At 39.8% G+C, this 27,909-nt stretch overlaps 2 protein-coding genes and 1 long non-coding RNA gene across 7 annotated transcripts in view; 1 reads left to right on the top strand and 2 right to left on the bottom strand.

Moving 5' to 3' along the window:
• The window catches only part of LOC138958624 (uncharacterized), a 37,158-nt gene extending 13,330 nt beyond the window's left edge, over positions 1-23,828 (bottom strand). The window contains exons 1-4 of one of the 2 annotated variants that reach the window (XM_070329833.1): positions 23,371-23,828; positions 6,958-7,032; positions 6,451-6,480; positions 56-175 (exon numbers count right to left, since the gene is read on the bottom strand). In XM_070329833.1, coding sequence (XP_070185934.1) covers positions 56-175; positions 6,451-6,480; positions 6,958-7,032; positions 23,371-23,454 — 309 coding nt within the window. In that variant the 5' untranslated portion in view covers positions 23,455-23,828. The remainder of the gene's footprint in view (positions 1-55; positions 176-6,450; positions 6,481-6,957; positions 7,033-23,370) is intronic. The other variant, XM_070329834.1, reaches the window with a different exon arrangement.
• LOC138958611 (uncharacterized) lies at positions 19,485-21,789 on the top strand. Its single transcript, XR_011453452.1, has 2 exons — positions 19,485-19,916; positions 20,391-21,789. It is a non-coding gene; the product is annotated as an uncharacterized lncRNA (long non-coding RNA).
• Positions 23,829-25,391: 1,563 nt separating the features above from the next.
• Positions 25,392-27,909, bottom strand: part of LOC138958616 (CCR4-NOT transcription complex subunit 3-like) — a 39,100-nt gene continuing 36,582 nt past the window's right edge. For all 4 annotated transcript variants that reach the window (XM_070329823.1, XM_070329824.1, XM_070329825.1 and 1 more), the window contains exon 18: positions 25,392-27,909. This exon is cut by the window's right edge and continues 10 nt beyond it. In XM_070329823.1, the coding sequence (XP_070185924.1) occupies positions 27,821-27,909 (89 nt within the window). In that variant the 3' untranslated portion in view covers positions 25,392-27,820.

The raw sequence follows: 27,909 nt of genomic DNA, 5'->3' as shown, positions 1-27,909 counted from the left end.
TTGTCAAATCATTCAGTTAAGTATTGATCGAATGTAAAAACAGGCAACAACTTACAAAAGTCTGGGACTTGCTCCTACACAGAATTTCAAACTGGTTGCCAGCCTTATCAGTGCTTGCCTTACGCACCATGTGAACCTGTTTCATGTCAATCTCCTGGACCCCTGTTGAAGATCTCTGCACATATAAACACTTTAATAATTACTCAGGCAAGATCATAGTGCTTGTATAACTCGGAGGTCCAAGCGATCTACTGTCCAAAGTTGCTGCATATGTGTGTACATAATGACAGTTTAAATGATTAAACAACATCCTTGTTTGAAAAATAATCTAAGGCGACCGCAACTGCACTTTATTGCTAAGAATGGTTAAAACACACACACACACTTACACACACTCTCTCTATTAAAGACATGCGCACACACACACACACACATACACACACACAAATATGCATGCACACACATGTGTGAAGAATATTAACCTGATGATAATAATTGTGTTCATAAATTGCAAACCTGGAAAGTGTTCAGTTGCTATCACATTAACTTACAATATTCTATGATTAAAGTCGCATACAAAAATGCTGCTTAAATTGAAGAAAAAAGTATATTTACCGAGCACATTCATATATATATATCTATATATATATACGACTTGTGTCTGTCTGTGTGTCTGTGTGTGTATCTGTGTGTGAGTTCGCGATGCACGGCCAAAGTTCTCGATGGATCTGCTTCAAATTTGGTGGGCATATTCAGGTAGACCCGGGACAGGACACAACCTGGTCGATATTTCAACACGTGCTCTCAGCGCGCAGCGCTGAACCGATTTTGGTTCCACCTCAGCTATTTTGGTTCCACCTCAGCTACCCGGGCCCCCATACCGACACACCAAAGCCAAAGTTCTCGGTGGATCTTTTTCAAATTTGGACACCGTATTCAGCTACACCCCGGACACAATATCATCGATGAGATATTTCAACACGTGCTCTCAGCGCGCAGCGCTGAACCGATTTTGGTTTTTGTGTTCATTTCACCATTATAAGTAACTCTTCCTTATCTTCTCATCTTCTCCAGGTTTTCAGCGTTTACCTCCCTTCCTTCGTATGGTGCACTATAGTATGAGTGGGGCGTCTTCGGATATTCCCGGCGTTCTGTTACTATTTTTAGAAGGTCACCGCAGTGTCCAGAACGTAAATTGGACCCGTAAATTATCCTCACTGTAAAAGTGCAAAGGTCAAAGGTCGAATCAATTTATAGCCACGCGAAAAATACACTGTCATCTATCTCTCTATAGATACGGCTTCTCTGTGTTTGTGTGTGTGTGTGTGTGTGTGTCTCTCTATGTGAGCAACACCTGGGGATTGTTCAGTTCTGTTTGTGATGTGGTCTGGCGGCTTTTGTGTATTTGTATGTACTGGCCTTCCTTTGAGAAGCCATAACAGTTCAAAAGGGCTTACAGATAAGCTATAAATTGCTCAATCCTGTTTGAGTGGAGTTCGCCTCCAAAGGTGATTAACACGGTTACATTCGTCGACAAGGATGGGACTCGATATGGTCAGGAATCAATCAATCAATCAATCAATGAGTCTTATATCGCGCATATTCCGTGGGTACAGTTCTAGGCGCTCTGCAGTGATGCCGTGTGAGATGAAATTTTATACAGCCAGTAGATTGCAGCCATTTCGGCGCATATTTACCTTTCACGGCCTATTATTCCAAGCCACACGGGTATATGTAGACAATTATTAACTGTGCCTAAGCAATTTTGCCAGGAAAGACCCTTTTGTCAATCGTGGGATCTTTAACGTGCACACCCAATGTAGTGTACACGGGGGGAGGTTCGGACACCGAAGAGAGTCTGCACACAAAGTTGACTCTGTGAAATAAATTTCCGCCGAACCTGGGATCGAACTCACGCTGACAGCGGCCAACTGAATACAAATCCAGCGCGCTACCAACTGAGCTATATCCCCATCCCCGGAATGGCATTATGGCCACTGAATCATTTTCGTGCTGTTCCCATTCCACGAATCTGGGAGGGACCTAAGCTTGGCGGGTCCATTGTTCGGACCCGGCAAAGCCGGCGTACGGCTCTAAGTGCTTCTTCCCGGCGAAGCCGGCTACCCGGCGAAGCGGGTATTCATTCTAGTATATATATATATATATACATAAAACATCAGAAGTTGTGAAAGAAACAATTGAAAGTCAGAAGAGACTTTCTTCTGAGATTTGTTAAAATCTCTTAGCAGAGCAAAAGAGAGAGGAAACAAAAAAATGTGTCCCTTCACAGACAGCCCTATTGGGGAAATCAGATCCTCCTCCAACGGACCGAGTTTCACAAAGAGAATCTGCCCCGAAGGGAGAGTATCAAGAGAGGAAACTAGTCCAGAGGAGGACCATTGTTTTACTACCGTGACCAAACATGTGTTTCGACACTCATGTGTCTCATCAGTGGTCTGATGGTAGATATGGCGAAAGTTGTCAACCCATATGGTATCCAACCAAGAATCAAACCACTCTCTGAGTATATATATAACAAAATCAAGGAAAATGTAGATACATAACATGATCCATGTTTTCAGCACACACTCACTTATCTTTTTTTTCTTCCAAGCAAAAATAGTGTCTAAACATATTGAAACATTGCAACGAAACTACAACAACTTCACCACCATGACAACAACAACAACAACAACAACAACAACAACAACAACAACAACAACAACAACAACAACAACAACAACAACAACAACAACAACAACCACCACCACAACCAACACCCACCCATTCACACACAAAAAGGGAAGATGAAAAAATGGGACATCTGAAAAGTGCATGATAGCAGGGAAAGCATTACTCTAGTCTTTAAAAACAAATCTTCAAATCACTGTCTGCATGAGTTTGTGGGAGAACACATAGTAGATGGAAAAAAAGTGAATACATTAAATAAAAAATAAATAAAAAAAGAGATTCAGCAAAACCTCACAGAGCATGTCTTCAAAAGAATGTTCTAATTTTTTTTATGGGATTTTCATAAACTTGGGCACACAGACACACACTTGGTCTTCTTCTTCTTCTGCGTTCGTGGGCTGAAACTTCCACGTACACTCGTGTTGTTTTTTTTGCACGAGTGGAATTTTACGTGTATGACCGTTTTTTACCCCGCCATTTAGGCAGCCATACGCCGTTTTCGGAGGAACACACACTTGGTTACTATAAAAAAAATTATATTAAAAACAAAATTCAACCATATCAAATTAGTTACAGACAAACAGGTGCAACCTGAATATATGGTTGATGTAATTTAAAACCCTTGTATCTCAACTTTTGCTGTTTTGAGAAGAAAAAAAATGTTTTGAAAATTTAACGCATCAAATACAACTTTAATTCATGGGTTGATATTTTCTTTAAAACAGTGCAATATCAGTCTACATGTGTATTAATGTCAGTTGTTAATGATATTCGATACAACTGAGAAATGTTGAGTGTCTGACCAACACTGGGGGCTCATTGATTCAACAAAGTCTGGCGGCGGAACGAAGTTCAGGGGTGGATGTTGCAGTGAGTGCTGGGACGGGGCGGCGTGGGAGCATACTGGGAGAAGGAACAAGCGTCGGGACAAGCAAAAAGAGGATGAAATAAACAAACAAAAATAAAATAAATACATGTGTACATAAAGAAGAAAAGAAGAGAGAGAAGAAAAAAGAAAAGAAAAAAAAAGAGAGAAGAAGAAACAAGTCGCATAAGGCGAAATAACTACATTTAGTCAAGCTGTGGAACTCACAGAATGAAACTGAACGCATTGCATTTTTTCACAATGACCGTAGTCCGCCGCTTGTGCAAAACGGAGTGAAACTGATGAGCCTGTTCAGCGCTGTAGTGGTTTCACTGTGCTGCATAGCACGCTTTTCTGTACCTCTCTTCGTTTTAACTTTCTGAGCGTGTTTTTAATCCAAACATATCATATCTATATGTTTTGGGAATCAGGAACCGACAAGGAATAAGATGAAATTGTTTTTAAATCGATTTCGGAAATTTAATTTTGATCATAATTTTTATATTTTTAATTTTCAGAGCTTGTTTTTAATCCGAATATAACATATTTATATGTTTTTGGAATCAGGAAATGATGTAGAATAAGATGAACGTAAATTTGGATCGTTTTATATATAAAAAAAAAATTTCAATTTTCAGATTTTTAATGACCAAAGTCATTTATTAATTTTTACGCCACCAAGCTGAAATGCAATACCTAAGTCCGGCCTTCGTCGAAGATTACTTTACAAAAATTTCAATCAATTTGATTCAAAAATGAGGGTGTGACAGTGCCGCCTCAACTTTTACAAAAAGCCGGATATGACGTCATCAAAGGTATTTATCAAAAAAATGAAAAAAAACATCCCGGAATATCATTCCCAGGAACTCTCATGTCAAATTTCATAAAGATCGGTCCAGTAGTTTGGTCTGAATTGCTCTACACACACACACGCACAGACAGATACACACACATACACCACGACCCTCGTCTCGATTCCCCCTCTATGTTAAAACATTTAGTCAAAACTTGACTAAATGTAAAAAGAAAACGAAAGAAGCAGTGATGTTCCTAGGACTGGAGGGTAACAGGACAAAATGTCCTGAATCAAAAAACTAATAGGACATCATGTCCTGACTACAAACAAACAATAGGACATTGAGATCAAGCGAACCAATCATGGCACCTAACCTTTTTAGATGACTGAGAATATATGAATAAAGGCAAATAAAAACTGAACAGTTCCAAATTTATTTTAACATTTTAAATGCAACAGTGTTCAGTAGGGTTACTTTCACACACACAGACACATGCTTCAGAATGTCATAAGTGATCTTTGACACACACACACACACACACACACACACACACACACACACACACACACACACACACACACTATGCTTCAGAATTAATGTCACAAGTGACAAGTAATCTTTCACACACTTCAGAATGTCACACGTGATCATTTTCAGTGAGCTTGAACAGCTTTCTTTGCAGAAATGTGGCGGCGGAAGTAAAGTGTCGCTGTCAAAAGTAGCGAGAGTTGTGGCTCTTGTAATATTGTTCGGTCGAGAGTTGCGTCCCTTGTTTTTATTGTTCGACCGAGAGTGAAAATTGAAGTTCAAGTAGGCCCCGATTCGAACTCGTTTTAACGGGGTTTGATACTTCAGTTTGTACAGATTCTTCTTGCAGTGACCGCTCTAGACGTAATACTATCAGACAATGACCGCTGACTTCGCGATCGGATCGGACATTTGACGGGACAGAGGTGTTTGCAATAGGTCATTTTACAACCTAAATCGGTCTATGACCGATGACCGACGCCTCGGAACATCACTGAAGAAGATAAAAAAAAAAGATAACATAAAATTTGTTTAAAAATTAAAAAAAGAGAGCGAGAAAGGAGTGCACAAGAAATAAAAAAAACAAAAATAAATTTAAAAAATCAAACAAGTTTTTTTCCCTCGTCACCTAACCTTTAGTGGCCATATTTCATATTTCTGAGTAAAAAATATCTGTAGAGTAAAAATTACAACAGCAGCAACTTCGTATCTTCCATGTTATGACATAGTTTCTGTCCAAGTGTGGCATGAAAAGCTCGTAAGTTCAACTGAAGTGGGTTTTTTGGGGGCGCTCCCTTAAAACAAGTGAAGATACAATTTTTTTCTCAAGAACTTTTTCTCACTTTAGAAAGCAGCTGAAAATACGATTGTTCCTCACCAATTGGACAAACAAATAAGGGAGTTAATTATTGTTTTAGTTTCTTTATTTGGTGTTTTACGTCGTTTTCAACCATGAAGGTTATATCGCGACGGGGGAAGGGGGGAGATGGGATAGAGCCACTTGTCAATTGTTTCTTGTTCACAAAAGCACTAATCAAAAATTTGCTCCAGGGGCTTGCAACGTAGTACAATATATTACCTTACTGGGAGAATGCAAGTTTCCAGTACAAAGGACTTAACATTTCTTACATACTGCTTGACTAAAATCTTTACAAAAATTGACTATATTCTATACAAGAAACACTTAACAAGGGTAAAAGGAGAAACAGAATCCGTTAGTCGCCTCTTACAACATGCTGGGGAGCATCGGGTAAATTTTTTCTCGTCCCAACCAATATGGGACTCCCCCAAACCCGCAGGGGGTATTGTTTTAGTTCCGAAACCTCCAAAATTGAGTTACGAGGTTTGTGAACTTTAGCAACGATATGGTCATGTGAAGGTTTAGTTAACGCTTTTTTTTTCAAGGTAAGGGCTTGGTGGTCATGAAAAGGAAACTGAAAACACTGAAAAACGCAGATATCACAAAATTAAATCAAGGATGGGCCAAAAAGAAATATTAGGGTATGCATGGTTACTGTGTCAAAAATAAGATTGGGTTTTGCACACTCCAAACTGGACTTACATACATACATGTACAAATTCTGTTAAGATTCTTGGTTTCTGAAAATAAGCAAACCAGTGAGTTAATAAGCATAATTGTATTTGTTACAGCACTGGTGAACATGACTAAAGACCATTTTTGGAAATAACTCCGTCGGGTTTGTATAGGTTGTGGAAGAGTGAATACCCTTGCCAAAACCTCTGACAAACATTGGAGGGGCCAATCACGACTAAAGGGTGTGTCCGAAACACGTGCACAGGAGCATGTGTTTCCGACACACGCCTCACTAGTAATTGGCCCCTTCAATGTTTGTCAGAGGTTTTGGCAAGGGTATTCACTCTTCCACAACCAATACAAAACCGGCAAAGTTATTTTTGGAATTTATCTATCTAAAAAATATGAAGTAGTTTAAAAAGACCACTGACACACAAAATTAACCCATCAATTCAAAATCAATATCACAAGCTTACAGATCTACTAGGCAATTCTGTTGGTTACAAATAAAGTAAGTTGCCACAGAGATGTCTTGTCCATACCTTGCTTTCTTTGAAGATGTGTAAAGTTGTGTCACACAACTCACACCACACTTTTGTCTTTCCACCTTTCAGTTTCTGTGTAATAAAAGAAAAAAAATAAATAAAAGACAAGGTGAAAATATGTCACATCAACTCTCCTGTCATGTGATATATCTATAACAGTTTGTCAAATGTTCAGCATGGAAAATGTCCTCCAGGATCAAGTTCTTTTTCCTGGGTGAGCACTGCAACACGGTATCGTTCTGCAATCTATTTGAGTTCAGGTTTTCCTGTTTACCCAGCCAATGGTTATAATGCTGATAACTTGAGTGGGCTTTTTTTTTAAATTTTTTTTTTTAAAGATCTATATCTTCCTTCCTGTGTAAATGACTAAAGCTACTCTGGTGCACATATCTTTTGGACTAGCGTCAAGCTTGTATTCATACATTTAAAGCTGTCCGCATTAGCCCTGTGCAATGTTGGATATTGGATATTTTTTGTTTTCTGACTAGTTAAGGACTCTCAAACTGTGGGGGGCAGGTAGCTCAGTTGGTAGAGCACTGGACTTGTAATACTTGGGTCACTGGTTCGAATCTGGGCCAGGACCGACATGAGTCAACTTTATTTGCAGACTCAGAGATGGTATCAATTTCCCATGCCTGTGTCTCCATTGTGGCACATAAAAGATCTACATCATTTTGCCAGAAGTGCAAGAAGTGGCTGATTACATCTTACATGCACACATCTTGGTTGCTGCTAGCTCGCGGCTGGGAGGTTGGGCAACATTTTCCAGCAATAGGACAATAAAGTAATGAAAATGAAAATGAAATTATATTAAATGGCCTCAGCAAGCCATACTGTCATAAGAACAAGCATCAATTCTACCCGAGAAAAAAAAGTTGTAAAATGATAACCTGTGGTATTAACTTACATGAGAACCTAACTGCTAATGTCATAAAATGGGCATAATGTCAGCATTTCCTGGCTAAAGTTCTTAGTGGGAGCAGGGACCTACCCAGTCAGCACACGATATCGGGTCGATATCAGTCCGATATCGGATTTGACCGGATATCTCGGACCAAGATATCCGATATCGGTCCGATATCGGTCCGATATTGGATTCCAAGTTTGCTCATCAGATTAACGTTAAATTAATGTTAACTTTTTACGTTAATTAAGTTAACATTAATTTAATGTTAATCTGATGAGCAAACTTGGAATCCGATATCGGACCGATATCGGACCGATATCGGATATCTTGGTCCGAGATATCCGGTCAAATCCGATATCGGACCGATATCGGATTCCAAGTTTGCTCATCAGATTAACATTAAATTAATGTTAACTTTTTACGTTAATTAAGTTAACATTAATTCAATGTTAATCTGATGAGCAAACTTGGAATCCGATATCGGACCGATATCGGACCGATATCGGATTCCAAGTTTGCTCATCAGATTAACATTAAATTAATGTTAACTTTTTACGTTAATTAAGTTAACATTAATTTAATGTTAATCTGATGAGCAAACTTGGAATCCGATATCGGACCGATATCGGACCGATATCGGACCGATATCGGATATAACGTTAAATTAAAGTTAATTTTGTTTACGGCTAATGTCAGTTTTACCAAATAAAAAGCATAATATAATGGTTAGATTAACGTTATTTAAACATGTGTTTTTTTATGTTGAGTGCAAAAATAAAAAGAACCAAAACAAGAGGCGAAGCCTTCAAGGCTCACGTAAGAAATCGACAAACAGTAACACAAACTCAATCACACACACACACACACACACACACACACACACACACACACACCGTCACACACACACACACACACACACACACACACACACAGAAAGAGCATAGGTGAAACTGTGCAAGAAAGCGAGACACTAGATCTAGATCTGTCTGTCTGCATGTAGCCTACTTACAAGGACACGACTGCCAACTAGTCTCGGCGCGCTCAAAATAATAATGACCGAGACTGTCAGTACTTCCTTCGCGTGACGTCTAACCCTCTTACGTCATAATGTGACGTCAATGTAATGTGACGTCTTCAAATGTTAGAGTTTCTACCACAGACATACACACGCACAGACGCACGCACGCACGCACGCACGCACGCACAGACAGACAAAGTTACGATCGCATAGGCTACACTTACGTGAGCCAAAAAGAACCAAAATAAAACTATAATTAAATTTTTTATTGAGAATTTTTTTTTTTCCTCGGACCAAGATATTCCAATATCGGTCCGATATTGGATTCCAAGTTTTCACATCATCGCCAATACAATCCCATCCATCACACCAATATTGGCACGATATCAGACCAATATCGGATACGATATCGGGTCGATATCGGACCGATATTGGATTCCGACATTGGGCCAATAAAGTTGACGTTAATTTAACGTTAATCTGATGAGCAAACTTGGAATCCAATATCCGACCGATATCAGGCAGATATCGGATATCTTGGTCCGAGATATCCAGCCAGCACCCCGATATCGGACCGATATCGGACCGATATCGGGATACGATATCGGGTCGATATCGGATCCCGATATCGGATTTCAAATCGGGTCGATATAGGATTACGACATTGGGCCAATATTGGATATAGGTCCGATACAAAGAACCAAAATAAAACTATAATTAAACTTTTTATTAGAATTTTTTTTCTCCCTCAGACCAAGATATCCCATATCTGCCCGATATCGGTCCGATATTGGATTCCAAGTTTGCTCATGAGATAAACGTTTAGTTTTTACGTTAATTTAACGTTAAATTAACATTAAATTAACGTTCATTAAAATAAAACCATAATATAAACTTAGTTAAATTAAAGTTAATTTTCGTTTACGGCTAATGTCAATTTTACCAAATAAAAAGCACAATATAATGGTTAGATTCAAGTTATTCACACGTGTGTTTTTTATGTTGAGTGCAAACATAAAAAGAACCACACATAAAAACGGTCATACACGTAAAATTCCACTCGTGCAAAAACACGAGTGTACGTGGGAGTTTCATCCCACGAATCCAGAAGAAGAAGAAGAAGGAAGTGTGCATGCTAACATGAAACAAAACAAAAGACAAATAAATAAAACCATTAGAAATATGTTGTGAGAATATGTTCTAAACATTTATTCATCATTTCCATGATATATATACTGTACATTTAAAAAAACACACACCATAAAACCATGATAAAAATGTCGGAAGTTGAATCAGTTCTAAAGTTTCTGGAAGTGAGTTTGGATACATGTATCCCACTTTTAGGTTCTGTACCTAGAAATTTACCAATTCTATTCTATCTTTTGGGTTTAAAAAAAATAGTCTTCGCACAGCTAGGTATCTTGTACATGTATCCGAATGATGCCAGTGACACAAGGAAAGATGAGGTTATTTGCAACACCACCAGCAAAGGAAGAAGTCATTCACTTTGCAGCAGCAGATAAAAAGAATTGTTGAATTTGAAGCAGGAGCAGACACAGAAGTTGTTGAATTTGTAGCGTCATCTGCAGACAAAGAAGTTGTTGAATTTGCAGCAGACGATATACTTGTTAAACCTGCAGCAGCAAACGAAGAAGTCATTCACTTTGCAGCAGCACCAGACAACAAGAATTGTTGAATTCGAAGCAGGAGCAGACAGAGAAGTTGTTAATGTTGAGTTTGCAGCAGACGATATATACTTGTTAAATCTGCAGCACCAGCCTTGGAAAAAGTTGTTGATACAACCAGTGCAGACGATGGCATGTCTGCAATAGGAGACTTTGAAGATCTGCTCCAAATGCTATGACATCTGCAAAGACAGAGAATGCAACAATCTTAAAACATAAAGAATTCAGTGTGATTTGAGAACTTCAGTGTAAACACTATAATTATGTCTTCTTTGTTAATGCTCTTTGCTAAATATAGAACTGAAGGTAAATAAGGTTTACATTGTCTTTGCATTATGCCAATATTTGTTGAATTTACTTGTGTGTATAAATATGATGTTGTGACAAAAGGTCGTGCTCCAGACCCCATGTGTGTTTGTAAGCAATTAAACAACATTATCAAAAACATGTATGTGTCTGTGTTTGTTTGTTGGATTGAAAATAGGATGAAGAGATACCTACGATAAAATTGTGTGTTTTAACAACAGCTTTGTGAATTAAATCTACGATGAAAGTGAAAAACTGTGGAAAAATTTCCCGCCGAAACCAATAAGCAAGAACTCATACTTTTGTTATCAACCCAGAACACTCTTTTTAATGCACAAAACCAAACTGCATTGTAAATCTGGAAATAAGAATAATAAATCAATATGTGTGTAAACAAACCTGCTTCTATATAAAAATATTTAATTAGAAACGGAGAAATTAACTTCAGGTTGTTGGTTGTGACGATGTTTGTCCGAAGTGACAACGATGTTTTGACATCGTGTGTATGTATCATCTATGCTCCAGTCCGAACTTTTGCAGTTTCCAGAACACAAAAAGAATTAATGTATTAGTTGAGATCGCTGGGCATTTGAAATTTACAAACATGACAGAGATATGCCGAATAATTTGCTAAGCATCGAATCATTTGTCCGGACGTCACAACCAAACAATCACGAATTTTTCAACAACTGACACTCTCCGTTGACTTCCGATCGTACGTTTTAATAGCATCGCTCCCAACTGATTTCAAACCGAGGCTTGTTTTTCTTGGAAATGGCGCGTCGAAGAAGGGAAAGTAAGAGAGCTTCGTTTGTCCGTATTTTCTGAATTACAAGTTGACGTCACAACCGACATCTACATCACAACCGACAAACAATCTGTTAGAAATAATTTTTCATTGAACTCATTTCGAATTTGCATGTTATTCAAACGAAACAGAGCGCATCAAAATACGACACACTGCTCTCTGTTTGTTGTTCGCGCTCATCGAATGAGTGCGATAGGTAAAAAGCTGAGAGAGGACAAATTATTTTGTATGTCCAAAGTCACAACCGAACATGACCGACATACGAAATGTAATTCACGGCTGTTTCGAGAAAGCAAACAATTTGAAAATGTTCGTTCGATGTTTTGTACAGCAGCTAATTATTGACGACAAGCAACGGAATGAATTTCTGCATGAATATTTCCAATCCACACATAGTTTACTGTCGGTTGTGATGACTTCTCCAGAAGACAAACTCTTTGCTATGTTGGTTGTGATGATTTTTCCAGGAGACAAACTTGCTATGTTCACTGTCATAACCAACTGACCTTACATTTCTTTGGTATATTTTTTTGAATTTTTGTTGTTGTAAGCTGTTTTCCCTTCTTTTACAGTAGTAGTAAAGAAGTAGGTCAGTTGTCAATTGATTATCAGACGACACTAGTTGTAGTAGGCCTACCAGTAGGTCATGGCCTAAAAACTCAGTTTAACTTTTAAGTAAAAAAAAAAAAAATGTTGGGTGTCACTGTCAGTGCAGGCTCTGTGTGTGTGTATGTGTGTATGTGTGTGTGTGTGCTTGCTTACAGAGTTACATAAGCTATAGTTATGGGCTTATAACTTATATTGAATTAACGTAGCCTAAACAATTTATGTTGTAGTCCAGATTACTGCAGAGTCCTGATCATCGCTGATGAAGGTGCATTTAAGATGCTTTCCCACTCTACAGCATTTTCCCATTTTCCCATTATTTAACTTAAGCTACAAATTAATTATGACTTATAGTTATGGGCTTATAACTTATATTGAATTAACGTAGCCTAAACAATTTATGTTGTAGTCCAGATTACTGCAGAGTCCTGATCATCGCTGATGAAGGTGCATTTAAGATGCTTTCCCACTCTACAGCATTTTCCCATTTTCCCATTATTTAACTTAAGCTACAAATTAATTATGACTTTTTCCAGGCCTGTCGTGAGTTGCACAGAGGAAAGAGCTTGCGAACGTTCGCTACGATAACATGCTAAGCCATAAACCAAAGGCTCTTCCAGTCCTCTTTATGGGTTTTGTTTTGCATATTATTAGTATTATATATGGAGAGAGAGAGAGAATGCAAAATAAGACAGAAAAAGAGTTGTCTGTCTTTTAGTTTTAACTTTAAGTGTTATGTTTAATTTTGTTTGTCCATCGCTATGTCATCACAACCGACCATAAGATTAAGCACAGTCATCGTAACAAAGGCTCTTCCAGTCCCCTTTATGTTTTTTTGCAAATACTAGATCTGTAGTAGTTAGGTAATAGCCCCCCAAAATTGTTTTTTGTATTCTCTTTTGTTTGAGCATGAAATGACAAGCATCAAGTTTGTCCATCGCCTAATCATCACAACCGACTCAAAAAGTGCCATGATCATGGTAATTTGAAGTTTGTGAGCTCTTTTGTGTGTGTTTTTATGTAAAAGGAATTACATATCCTTGATTTTAACTGACAGAAGTGTTCTTTTGTCATTTATTTTGTAAACACATCAAACGGAAACGTGATGTTTATGTCGGTCGTGATGTTGGACATAACATCATGTATAAAAAATAAATAATGTAAGTTGGTTTTGGAATTGTTTGCGTGTAATTCACTGGTGTTGTACTTTCTTTTGATTTATAAAAGGTATTTGGATTGCAGAAGTTTCATTTATGGAGGTAAATCAATCAAATGGTATGTCCAGCATCACGACCAACATCTGTCAGATTGTTAACAAAATATGCTTATTCTACAGAACCCGCTGACCAAACTATCTTTTCCTATTTTATTTTATGTAATGAAAATATGAAACATTCAGCATAAAAATGCACTTGTGTCAAAAAATATTTTTAGATTTTTGATTTTTCTACTCTTTTTGCCACGACCTTTTGTCACAACATCATATATGCTAACTTTGATAGCATTCTTCTGTGTTTGAATGAAATGCTCTTAGTCAATGCTGCCTGGCATGGATAACAACCCCCCCCCCTCCCCCCAACACACACAGAACACCTTCCCGAAGTTTTTTCCAAGACTAAGACTGAGTAAGAGTAAGACAATAATATGTCAGTTGGACCTGGACTAAAAATATGTATAGGTCCAGATGTCCCGGCTACAACAAATTGTTCTGTCAGAAGACCTCTTATAGTTCTTTATGTCGAAATTGATGTGATGGTCGACCAGCCAAGATTTAGAACAATGCGTCATAAGCATGTATTAATGACCCCAGACCGAAGCCTGACAACAACACTGCCTTCTCTCAGTCTCATAAATGATTTTCAGTTATAAATATAATATGACTGCTGGAACATTCATCAAGCGTTAACGTGGATTTTACCTGCAAACACACACACACACACACACACACACACACACACACACACACACACACACACACACACACACACACACTTACTTGGCCTCAAAAGCCAGAATGTCACTTGTCAGGGTTGTAACTTGTAGTTTACATCCCTGTAGTGTGAATGCTTTCTGGTATCCTCATGGTAATTCCTCCCACCCTGCAATGAAAGCATTGATGTGTGAGTTGCATTACAGTAGAGAATAGTGGTCAATCAAAACTTGTTTTAAGTGTCTTTGAAAAGACGATTTTCGAAAATAACTCTGAGATCTCTTATAAATGTTACTGTACAGTAATGGATTAGACCAGAAGCTGTGAGATTGAACAAATGTGTGAAAATGTGTGGCAATTATCAGATTGACAGAGAGAAATAAAATATCAGAGAGAGAGAGAGAGAGAGAGATAGAGAGAGAGAGAGAGACAGACAGACAGACAGGGAGAGAGAAACAGACAGAGAGACTGAAACTGAGAAAGACAGACAGAGCAAGAAACTAGAAATCAATCTAGAAAGACAGAAGGCAGGAAAGAAAGAGAAAGAGAGATAAATTCACCTTTCCAATCGTTATGCATGATATTGCTTTGATATTGGTGACTCGTATCAAAAATAAGTCAACAATCACAATGCCAACGGATTCTGAACTTATGAATATGATTATGAAAAAATTTACAACACAAGTCACACAGTGAAGTAACATTACCTGAAAGTTCTTCTTCTTCTTCTTCTTCCATTTAACGCCCAGGGTCAACGTTCTGACTATTAGTGGCGCTTTGGAGGGTTGCGGAAGAAAATAAAATTTGCAGGGAGTGGGGGGGGGGGGGGGGAGGGGGGCAGGACCACACAGCATTTTCAAGTCTCGGGCTAGGCCAAGCCGGCGGCCGAAGCGGTTGCAGGGGTTAAACCCCTGCCGGTGCTGCCCTAGCCTTCATCGACCCTACTTACTGGTGGCCTAGGGCAGGGTACAGGGTTTTGTTTACAGGTGCTGGCAGTGGTGGGATGCGCTGGAGGTGAAGGCGGCTGCTGTCGCCGCGCTGACAACCTAATCCTCTGGTAGCTCATTCCACTCCCTGATGGTTCTGGGGAGGAAGCTGTTCAGTCTCGTATCGGTCTTGCTTGGGATCCTGTTGAAGGCTCTGGTGTTTGTTCTTGAGCTTCTTCTTGATCTGCTGGGAAGGTGTTGGCGCTCGTCGCAGTTGACCTTGACGAGATTGTTGGTAATCTTGTACAGCATACACAGTCTGGAGACAGGTTTCACAGTCTTCAGAGTCGGGTATGTCCCTAACTTTGATATCAAATAAAATGTTTCGTTTTGTTGAGTCGTGAATTTTCACTGGTCTGTGTCGAATGTCTTCGGAATTTACATATGAAAAATAAACTTTGATCGAATTTAAGTCAAGTTTGTATTCCCCACCAGCGAAAAAGGTAGGTCGGTCGTGAGAAATGAGACAGACACGATTTCCCTTTTTAGCCACATTGCAATAGACAAAGGCACCAGTACAAAAACACACAAAGAAATCCAGTTAAAAGTACATTAGAAACCAAAGAACAGAGATAGATGAACACACTTAGTTAAAAAAAACAATGAATGTGTTTATGTTTAGTCGATACAATCGCATGTGAAGTAAACGGTCTTTTTTCTAAATGTGTCTGTCTCAAAAACGTTAATTACAAATCTGTTCAGTTGGAATGGCTGTTAAAAGGTTTGGACGTAACATGCTTTTAATAAGTAGCAATTTCCATCAAATCACGATATGAAAGGGTTTTGAAAGGCTAACTACGGCTTATTCTACTTGCGCTTGGTCATTTTGTCACTCGGGCAAGGTGTCTGTCTCATTTTTTCTCACGACCGCCCTGCAGACAAATCGTCCGCTATAACCGCCATACACAGCAAATTGTCATGATGCAACCAATTTTACACTTCCTATCCGTTGTCAGGCAGATAATCAACTGGCTGACTAAAGAATTTTTCAGCATGTGTTCATTTCAGAGCACGTTATTTACTGTCTAGTAACTCGGGCAAGGTGTCTGTCTCATTTTTTCTCACGACCGCCCTGCAGACAAAATCGTCTGCTATAACCGCCATACACAGCAAATTGTCATGATTCAACCAATTTTACACTTCCTATCCGTTGTCAGGCAGATGATCAACTGGCTGACTAAAGAATTTTTCGGCATGTGTTTATTTCAGAGCACGTTATTTACTGTCTAGTCACTCGGGCAAGGTGTCTGTCTCATTTTTTCTCACGACCGTCCTGAAGACAAATCGTCTGCTATGACCGCCATACACAGCAAATTGCCATGATTCAACCAATTTTATACTTCCTATCCGTTGTCAGGCAGATGATCAACTGGCTGACTAAAGAATTTTTCGGCATGTGTTTATTTCAGAGCACGTTATTTACTGTCTGTCTCTGAAAACCTTGAATTCTCACGACCGCCAGGCACTTTGACGGTCATTTCTTACCAAATGTTAAGCAGATTCATTTGTAAAATAACAACATTCAGTGACTGTGTCTGATCAACGCCAGTGGTTTTTTTCAATCCTTGAATGCACTGCATTGTGAATGTTGTGGTCAAGTGAGAGTTTTATAGACATTGCCGTACGTTTTTCAACACTTTGATGACGTCAGACAGCAGATTGAAAACGTTCCAACTTGGAAAGAGAGCCAGTCACGATCATATAATCGTAGGGAATCAATAGTTGCTTTGTGTATTAACTTTCAAGTGCTTTTAAAAGTTTGATTTTTATCATTGTTATTGTTGCATATGTGCGTGCGTACGTGCGTGCGCGCCTGTCAGTGTGGAAGAGTGTAGCCTGGTAAGTGTATCCAATTCCGACCGACTTCGGGGATACCTAAATCCGACCGATTTTCCAAGTCACTAATGATGAGGTTCACACGTCATCCCAACAGAAAGAATGCCATTCATACAAGGGCCATTCATGAACGGTTGATGACGCGACGTCACGAACCAATCGTTTCGTCACGAGAGTTAATTGCGTCATCTGCACCGCGGCGCGAAATGTGCCTTCGCCATACGTTTCTTGCAAAGGGGGAGATAATTTGATGAACAGAGTTGTGTTTCTTTTACATGGATGTTAATAAGTGTTTTTGGAAGAATAATGTTATGGTTCTGACTAAATCTCATTGTACTTTTTAATCGAAAAGGGGAAAATCTTATCGGTCGTGATTAGATACCCAGTTTTTGAGAGAGTATTTAAATCCGACAACAACGCAGATAATACAAAACGCTGCACAAAATCCCAGTAAAACCATTCATTGTTTACGTTTATGACTTGAAAAAAGCATATGAACAAGGAAACATATCAGATGATGTATTATCTAGCTGTGTGTGTGTGTGTGTGTGTGTGTGTGTGAGCGTGCGGCCGAGCGTTGCGCGCACGTGTTCGTTTGTGTGTGTGTGTGTGTGTGTGTGCGTGCGTGCGTGCGTGCGTGTGTGTGTGTGTGTGTAAGCGTGCGCGCGAGCGTTGTGCGCACGTGTTCGTTTGTGTTAGCGTATGTGTGTGTGTGTGTGTGTGTGTGTGTGTGTTTGTGTGTGTGTGTGTGTGTGTGTGTGTGTGTGAGTGTTGATGCGTGAGTGTTGATGCGTGCGTACTTGCATGTGTGCGTGCGAGAGGGGTTGGTTTTTTTTTATGTGTGCAGAGTAGTAGTTGTAGAAAATGCAAGACAGTAAGGTTCAGTCTGTAGTGGATATACTGGGACAGCGTCCATGTACTATGCCACAGTTCAGTCTGTAGTGGATATACTGGGACAGCGTCCATGTACTATGCCACAGTTCCGTCTGTGGTGGATATACTGGGACTGCGTCCAGGTACTATGCCACAGTTCAGTCAGTAGTGGATATACTAGGACTGCGTTAAGGTACTCTGCCACAGTCTTTGATGACGTCATTTCCGTTTTTGTGATAGTTGAGGCGGACCTGTTAAGTAATTTTTGATTAAGTCGGGACTTTGATATTGCATTTGAGCCAGGTAGCTTGAAAATAAGTGAATTAGTTCGCTCATTAAAATTGTCATCAAAAACGAATATTTCATTACAGATTCAAACACTACTGCATTGTACTTCTTATCTTCTCCTGATTTAAAAAATATATATACATATGTTATGTTTACTTTAAAAACGCGTTCAGAATTAAAGAAAACAGGTTGAGTATGCTTCGCGGAGATGAGTGTGATCCGTGACGGTTTTCGGGTATGGTTAGCCGAGACTATCTGAATTTAGTCTCGCCGATCGGACTGTTTTTTTTTTTAGTTTATCCTTCAATTTGATGCCTATAGATTGACTACATGTTTTTATATCGCTTTACGCGACTTGTTTTAAATTTCGTCAAGTTATGAAATGTATTATAAAATTTGGTACATAACATTCTAAAAATTGCAAATAACAATAACACTTTTGATTACAGATTCAAAAGTTATTGCATTGTATCCTTTGGATTTCCTGGATCCCAATGTATAAACAGATATATATGTCATGCTTAGTGTGAAAATCTGCTCAAATGAGAAAAATCGCCCGTTTTGTTCATATGCTTCACGGAGGCAACCCGTCTCGGTCTTCTGGTTTCGGCTAGCCAAATCTCACTAGCATTGTTAATGACTCGTCCCTGATTCCAATGTTGATCTTTTAGTTTCAAACCAACTTAATGTTTTATTATCACTTCACATGACTTGTTCTGTATATTTTTTTTCGCTGTCATGATGTCACCATTTAGAGGGTAGGGTTACATTTTCAGGTATTTATTCCCCAAGAATATGCAAAAAAAATTCCAAACTCGTTTTTTTCTATTGGTCAATGATTCTACTTTTTTTTTACAGTGAGAAATGGAGTGCAATTAACATTGTTACTTTTGAAGGTATGCTCATGACGTGCATCACAGCGAAATAGCAGTTCAGAAGAACGGAATTCCCATAATTAGTCCTTATTTGCTGCTTTTTTCACTGAGCTCGGAAATGATATTTTGCTTGCATTGTTATTGCTTAATTTATTAAAGCCTCTGGACAATATTCTTTGAATAAATCGTTACCCAATTCTGTTTACGTCTATCCCTTTGTTTGATAGAGTACTGTAACAAGCTATCACATTATGTCGACAAGAATGCGTCTCCATACAAGTTTTTGTCTTGATTCCATCCAGGAGGATGTCAGGCTTTAATAAAAACACTATTTCAAAGATCTCTGTCAAGATTGATTTTGTTGAAAAAAAAGGAAGTCTGTGATTGAAGATTGTGAAACCTGCCTGGACTGTTCCATTTGCCATTCGCTCAGCGTCATAAGATCTGTATTGTGTAGTCCTGATATATGCTGAAGTGCAGCATGTTATCTTATATCAGCAGACACACTGGCTTTGAAGTTGCAGGAGTGTTAAAAACGGTAAAAATACAGTACAAACTTTCTTGAGTTCGATTCGACAGAGAAAAGTCCGAGAGTAATGTCCCTTGGCGATCACGGGAGGTCACTCAGAATTACTTGTCCGGCAGTTACTGAGTAAACAAATGGCGAAATGCGTTGGGAAGATTGAAAACAGGCAGTTGCTAGAGCACTATGTTATACAACATCAGAAACGATCCTGACTGGACAGTCCAATACTAAGACAGAAGGAGGAAGACAGAACTGGACTGGTTTCAAGAGTGTTCCAAACAGTCGATCATCATGCATCACGTAAAACGTTGAGTGAGTATCGCCTATGCCTATGAACTTGGAAGATAGTAAAATTGCTAATTATTGAGACTTGATGTATTTTTTTCTCTTGGAATATATGAGACTAAAAAGTGTGTTTGTTTCTTAGGTGTGTGTGTGTGTCACTGTATGTGTTTGTGTCACTGTGTGTGTTTAGGTGGTTGCTGATTTTCTTTATTGTTGTAAAAATAAAATGGTGATTTTAACTAAGAATCCTTTTATGGTTCTGTTGTGCATAAAAATACCTCTCTACACACACACACACACAGACACACACACACACACATTGAATGTAGACAAATAAATCTGCCAGTGATGGAAGAAATGGTGAAGAACAAATGAAAGGTGAGGGAGGTTTTGCAGACAGCATGTCTCCTTATGAAAGCACAAACATGTTCATACAATGTCAACATTTTATATGATCATCTTGTTGCGTCATACTCATAACGGTTAATCTTTTTACTGCAGCTGGCCGTGAGGAAGCGCCATATTCAAACCGACAACAAGCAATTCGAACAGGTGCTTGCGAAGTGGTTGACAGGATTGTCGGATCGTCTACATGGTGGGAGGATGTCGAAGATCAACACAGAAAACGAGGACGAGGACTAAGATGAAGATGGTAAATAAAATTAGTGCTAATGTGCTGACAGCCAGCAAGGAACACGCCTCTCGGATTCACTCTCTCTTCATTTTGTGTTATTTTGCCTCTACATGATATAATGCCTCTACATATATATATGATATAATGCCTCTGCAAGGATTCCCTAGGCCTACTGTTTTGGAACAAATGCTATGTGCAATTATGTCGGAGAATGGGCTGACATCGTTCAATACCGACTGTTGTGGCGACTGAACAATGGCGATACTGCGTTTTTGATGTTCGACAAAGGCGGCCATGAAAAAGTGCGTCGGTGGTGCTACGTTGTGTGTCTCCAACTTTCAATCGCAGCTGACAGTGTCAGATTCAGGCTGTATGGTGCGGAGTGATGTTGTTGCGAGTGACGCTGATAGGCGGAAGGTGACAGACGATGCCAGATATGACGGAGACAAAGAACATCAATGGTCTAACCTAGCTGATATGTTTCAGAGGATGAGCGAGGAAAGCACCGTGAGGATAAAAGAGATGGTCTGAACATTTCCCGTTCCCCACCCTTGTGAAGAATTGGAGCGTAACAATCATTTGTTTTGATTATCATGACTGGACAGAACCGTTGCGTGACCAGTCCGTTGTTTGTTGCAAATCGAAAGACTTATTTAGTTATAATTGATTTCATAACTGGTTATCCGTTTGCGACGATTTTCCCGTCTCCTTTGTGTTAATTTGATTCATGCGTTTTGTGAAGTTATTGTTATTTCCTTATTCCAAGGGGGCTATCGCCTTATGGAATTAAATACTTTGACTTTGATGGGTCACATGAATCGTGACACTCCATAATTATTCGGTGGGGACCCATTGGTTAGTGGTCTGCTCTGCAATGCTGTGAGTCATGGGTTCAAGCCCGTCCTTTGGCAGCAGAGTGGATGAGTTATCTTATCACAAGGTCAGTTATTAATTGTATTAACTGTTGAATTTTAATTGATAGTTGTAATTTGTTTATGTTGGATTGGTAACTTATGTGTTTTCAATGATACAGTTGGTTATTAAATTATTCTCATTCTGCCTTTGACTCACTTTCATTTGTACTTGTGTGACAATGTTTATTGACTCACTTTCATTTGTACTTGTGTGACAATGTTTATCAACTACTTCATCTTATCATTTCTGTCTCCTTTTAAATTTTCTTCTGTTCTTGGGCCAGAAATCTAATATTTACGGATTACAGCAAGTTTTAGTGCAGGTCAAAGACGAACAAGTGCGAAAGCAATTGCCAAGCATGAAGCATGTTTTCATTTGTCAAGAAGTAAAGTCAGAGGTTCAAAGATGATCAGATAATTAATGCCAACTATTCGCTGGTTTTGCTTCATCGACTCTGCGGGCAGCTTCCAGGAAACCAAAGTTTTCAGGTTCCGGGGGAAGTATGGTTGCAAAGCTGAAACTTAAAGGAATTGACGGAAGGGCACCACCAGGGCACCATAGAAGGGCACCACCCTTATCGGTTCCCGATATCGGTCCATTATTGGTTCCCGATGTTAGGCCGATATCAATTCTCTATATCGTACCGATATCGGACCAATATTAGTCCAATGTCGGAATCCGATATCGACCCGATATCGTCCCGATTTGCAATCCGATATCGGTCCGATATCGGTCTCCGATATCGGGATCCGATATCGGGATCCGATATCAAACTGATATCGACCTGATTTGCAATCTGATATCGGGATCTGATATCGGGATCCGATATCGATTCTCTATATCGTACCGATATCGGACCAATGTCGTAATCCGATATCGACCCGGTATCAACCCAATTTGCAATCTGACATCGGGATTTGATATCGCGCCGATATCGGGATCTGATATGAGGCCGATACCGATTCTCTATATCGGACCGATATCGGGTCGATATCGGTCCGATGTCGTAATCCGATATCGGTCCGATATCGACCGGATTTGCAATCCGATATCGGTCCACTATTGGGATCTGATATCGATTCTCTATATCGGACCAATATCGGACCGATATCGGACCGATATCGGACCAATGTCGTAATCCGATATTGACCCGGTATCAACCCAATTTGCAATCTGACATCGGGATTTGATATCGCGCCGATATCGGGATCTGATATGAGGCCGATACCGATTCTCTATATCGGACCGATATCGGGTCGATATCGGGTCGATATCGGTCCGATGTCGTAATCCGATATCGGTCCGATATCGACCCGATTTGCAATCCGATATCGGACCGATATCGGAATCCGATATCGACCCGATATCGTATCCGATATCGGTCCGATATCGGACCGATATCGGGGTGCTGGCTGGGTATATATACTAATATAGGTCTATGGTGGGAGGAACAGGATAGATCTATTAAATCAAATTAACTTTAATTGATTGCTATGAATAACTGAAATGTTTCATCAGCTGCACATGCAAGCCAAACAATATCCAGAAATAACCAAGCTGTAAGCCGCTTTTAGTCAGGTCAAGCATCTGTAGTATCTTTTTGGCATACCCCCCACCCCATCCCCAAGAACATATAGTTATAACCATGGGGGAGAGGTGGGGGGGGGGGGGGACCTGCCGTATTATAAATTCGGCTTGCTTCACTCTCTGCAGACTTTCTGAACAGTTACATCAACAGTCATTTCATTAAAACAAAACCTTTTCGTTGCATATAATATTATTTTTATTTTTATTTGCTATGGCTGAAACACTGAGTCTCAGACTCAAGTCGAAGGCAACATTATACCAGCTAAGATTCCAAAACTGTCCAAAGTTTAAATATAATTTATTTAAAGTATTTGACATGACACAAACACTCTGGATAATACGCACCGACGCAATCCCGGAGCTGACTTTTTCAAGAAACCCCTCCATGTCTGTTTTCTTGAATAAAGAGAACGTCGCTAGACTAGCCATACTGCCCACTTCAGTTGAAGGAGTCAGTCTTCAGGTCAAGATGAAGGCAGATCGCTCAAATTCGCCGCAGTCCTTTCAGTCACCCCAACTTCCTTGTTGACCGACTGAACTTTCTCTTTCACTAGTTTCAGTCTCTGGCAAGGCTTCTTTCTTCCTCTTCACACATCAAAGCTCAGTACTCATAGTAGCTTACACATGGACTCGGATATATCATGCATAAAAGGGAAGTTGTTTTTGCCATGGCCTCTTCACCAGTTCCTGTCCCGAGTTAGGCTGAACTCATGTGTTCAAACATAACAGTCACACACTGACAATACACGCACACTCGTTGCAAGCAGTCAGTCACGGAACAGGTAGTGCAAAGGTTCAGGGGAGAGAAGTCAACATAACCAGAGAACATTGAATAACAGCAGTTGTAGGCCCTGGTCGGTCCGAGTCCAAAAACGATTCTTGAAGGGGACAATACCTTGTTTTGAAACTGCAATATTGTAGAACTTGAACCATGTAAATTCAAAGCTAAAGAATTACTCCCTGAAATGGTCATGAGACAAGATAGGCTATAAGACTTGATATATAACTATTCCGGAAGTGAATCATACTTATTTATTGTTTTGTTTTTTAAATGCCAAAATATCTTAATACAGTACGGTTTTCTCCTCTATAAACTTTTTGACCCAATCTTATTTTTGTTTGAGATCATTTGTCCTGTGTTTAAACTTTCTTATTTTACTTATTCTACATCAATGTTTCTGTTATGACATGCAGTCGTATGAAAACATGGATGAAAATCTGGGAAAATGAGGATGAAAATTGTTTGTTCACTTTTATGCGTATTTTCTCAGGAGCCAGAAGATTGGTTGTGCATAACTCGTGTATATGTTAAGAGTGCTTGCGTCCCTTTGGTTTTTTGTTTAAGATCGTGTGAAGTCTCGTTAGGCACCTTTCTTCATGTGTACTGTGCACACCACCACAAATCCGTGCAGATTTGTTTTTCTTCTGGGATGAGCACCCTTCCACTTGAACACAAAGCAAACCTCTTTAGCTTGGCTGCTTTCTGTGTTGTGACATTTTTGCCAATAGGTTTAGACTGACATAGAATTCAGTTATAAAATTGTCAGCAAAACAAGTTCCACTCTGCCAGGCTGTAAACGTATGGTTTGTGTCCAAGTTGAAATATGCTCTAACCTATGTAAGAGCATGGGGAGAACTATCATGTGTTACAAATCTACACAGGATTATGGCTTCAACTTGAATTCAAGACAATAAAGAATGACTATCAAGGCACTGCCTGGGCATGCGTTAAAGATGAAATGTACATGTATTTGTGACTATCACGGGAGTAGGTGTTTCAAAGGGAGCCAACAACGCTGCACAGAATCTGTATGGAGTTCCTTACAGTGAAGACTTACACCGCGCATGTTTTTACCGTTGCAATTCCTCGTTATATTGCAAACACATACTGTATCACCGAATTCGTTCGTTTCCTCTGCCATTCTCCGCAGTAAACCTTCACGTCATAAAATGGCTGTGATATCATTGCTGACAAACAACTAAGTAAAGTAGAAGAACTGTAATTTAATCACTCCAAAACTTTGTTCGGTTACAAAAGCTTTCTAATCAATTAAACAGATACAATTATAAAGGGGCTGGTCCAAAAATAGCAGGATCCTGGATTTAAAATTAGTCAACTTTTTAAAGTGTTACCGATTGGTGCAATAGCCTAGACATATATATGGATGTTGGCCCCCTATCTTGAGGTCCAGGGTTTGAATCCCAGTCATGTATTGTTTTTTTCCCCTCTGGAAAAGAGTTCGCTCAGTTTTTTTCGAAAGAGCTGGCAAGAAGTTGCCTGAGCAAAAGTGGTGTATGCTTAGTAATCTGGAAAGAAGCAGCAGTAAGCAGGATCAAACAGACAACAAACACACACAATAGTCGCATAGACTTGTGCCATCATGAGGCTATCATGTAGCATTTTTATTTATCATTTTTTTAAAGACTTTTTTTTAATACCGCACGAGTCATGAATGTCACCTGAGTCACAGCTACCCTTAGATTATTTACAATCGCCCCCAGCCCGGGGAAAAAAGCCACCGACCAAGGGGCAGAGGCAAGCTGTGCAGTGACATCACGTCACATGCTGTACAAAAATAAGGACACGTTGAGAGAGCGCACTGTACTAAGAACCAACAAAGTTGATAAATAGCTTGCACATCTCACTCCGCCTGACATTGCTGAGGATCACCGACACCACTCACGCTGGCTGGATGCCCGACACAAACCGCTACGTCGCCATCACACCCGCTTTCTGCCCTGCTGTCACACCCCCATTCACACTGCTTGCGTTACCAACCCACCCACTCACTTCACATTGCCCTGTCATCCATCCATCCATCCCACTTTTGCCTCTATTTACACAAAACGGGGGAAACTCACTCCAACAAAAAAAAGTATGCCACAACTAAATCAGCAGAGATCTTTTCCTCGCTCATACACTCAATAACCAAAATTTCTTATGACACACACACACACACAGTCAATTCAGATTCAACCATTAAAATGTTTGCACAATCATTCCTTTGGACCTGCCAAAACACGCACCAGGTGACAATGACAAGTTCCTTTTGCTTCAAAACACACATTACTGCTACGGCATCTTTGAATCAAATAGCATTTTAAGTACTCAAGCATACCCTCATTCGTACATTTAAAAAGGTATCAAACAATTGAAGTCATTTCAAACTGCACTCCAAACACAGAGCTGTGTTTCCCATGATGATCACAGCATTGCATAGGAGACAAGTCGCCCGCCACATGCACCAGTAGCACCATGGTGAAGAGATTTGTTCTGTGTTTCTCTCTCATTCTTACATATCAGGCCACATAAAAGAAAAAGTTCAATCACACCCCACAAACTCCCAGTCAGGCAAGCGAGCAGCAGAAAAGGGTGTGGCAGGGGGACAGGGGACAGGCAGTGCTCAACCGTGCTCCAGACCTCATTCACTCATTCAGACATGTACATGCTCACACACTGGCACAGCTACATTTCAGAGTCAGCGTTACACTTGTGCATCTCCGTTACAACACACCCCACGCTGACCAGCCATTCTGCAGATATGTGATGATTCGACAGTAGATGAAAGTGAACAGGGCAACAATGGAGTCAGGGACCTACTTTGGAAGCTGAAGCTTCTTGACTTATAGCCGCCACAGAAATACTCATGAGAAAAATAGAATAGAATCTGTTCAGCAGCCAGCTTTATACTTAAAAACAAATCTTGAGAAAAAAAAGTCTGTTCATATGTATGTAGCAAGATTCTAGTCCGTAAAAGTCAAGTTTCAAAACTCCTGTATCTTGCGTCCCAGAAAATGTGCATACGTTTAAAAACTCTGACAAATAAAAATGTAACCAACAACAGACCATTTCTAAGAACAGAAGATGACAGGAAAACCTACGCAAAAACCTTGGTCCGAGACATGACATTTTTTTGTCACTTAGCTTTTAATCCGTTTTACTCCCCCCCAAAAAATTGTTAAACAAAAACAGCGTACAAAAGTAACCTTACATGAAAACAAAGGAACTGGGTAAAAGCATTTTTCTGTACCCCCCACATAAGTGAACTTTTCCAAACCACCAACCCACCTGTATTAAAACTACCCTTGTCCTTTTATTTTTCCATTATCTGATGTGTTCCTGAGGTTCCTAATGTGGATGCATGGGTGTGATAAGTAAATGGGATGAAAATGTGTATGATGTCTGATCACAGTCTGTGTCTCGAAGAGTATAATAATTAAATGATAATCAACGATTGCACAGCCTACAGATGTGGTCACAACACCACACCCCTAGCAGTCTACACTGGTAGTGATGCAATGTTTCTTTGTTGGCGATGGCCGCAGTGCGTTGTGCTCCACACATAACTCTATCCTACTCCGGGGCAACCAGTTTTGATTTTTTTCTTTATACAAATTATATAAAAAAAACAAGTTTCTCTTCCTGCTTTTTAAAATCCAAAATCAATCTTTTGTGTACGAACGAAAAGCTAAGAGTATAGAGTGGAGCTGTCTGCACGCACTACACGATGTTGTTGGACGGCCACAGCAGTGCTGCAGAAAGGCTAGTCTCGCCCCATCACCATGCCAGCCGCACCAGCAATACTTGTCTCGAGTCACTGGAGAGGAGACAGTCGGCGACTCACTGTGTAGCCTCTTTGAGATCTTTGGACAACCAGTCAGGGGAAGGAAGTGTGTCCTCCTCATTGGGCAGTATAGGTATCTAATGGCCAGCATTTGCCAGTTTTGTGATTCTGTTAAAGTGCGTCTCTGCACCTATCAGTCTTCCTCAAGCTCACACACACAATGCACAGACTCAATTCAAATCCCGATCTTCCAAATATCGGTATTCGAAGGTAAAACCCTCCTTCTTCCGTTGGCCCCACTTCTCGTAGTCAAAGTAGA

The sequence above is a fragment of the Littorina saxatilis genome, linkage group LG2 (assembly GCF_037325665.1).
Source record: "Littorina saxatilis isolate snail1 linkage group LG2, US_GU_Lsax_2.0, whole genome shotgun sequence".
In the NCBI taxonomy this organism is placed as follows: domain Eukaryota; kingdom Metazoa; phylum Mollusca; class Gastropoda; order Littorinimorpha; family Littorinidae; genus Littorina; species Littorina saxatilis.
This window is presented reverse-complemented; position numbering and strand designations above follow the sequence as displayed.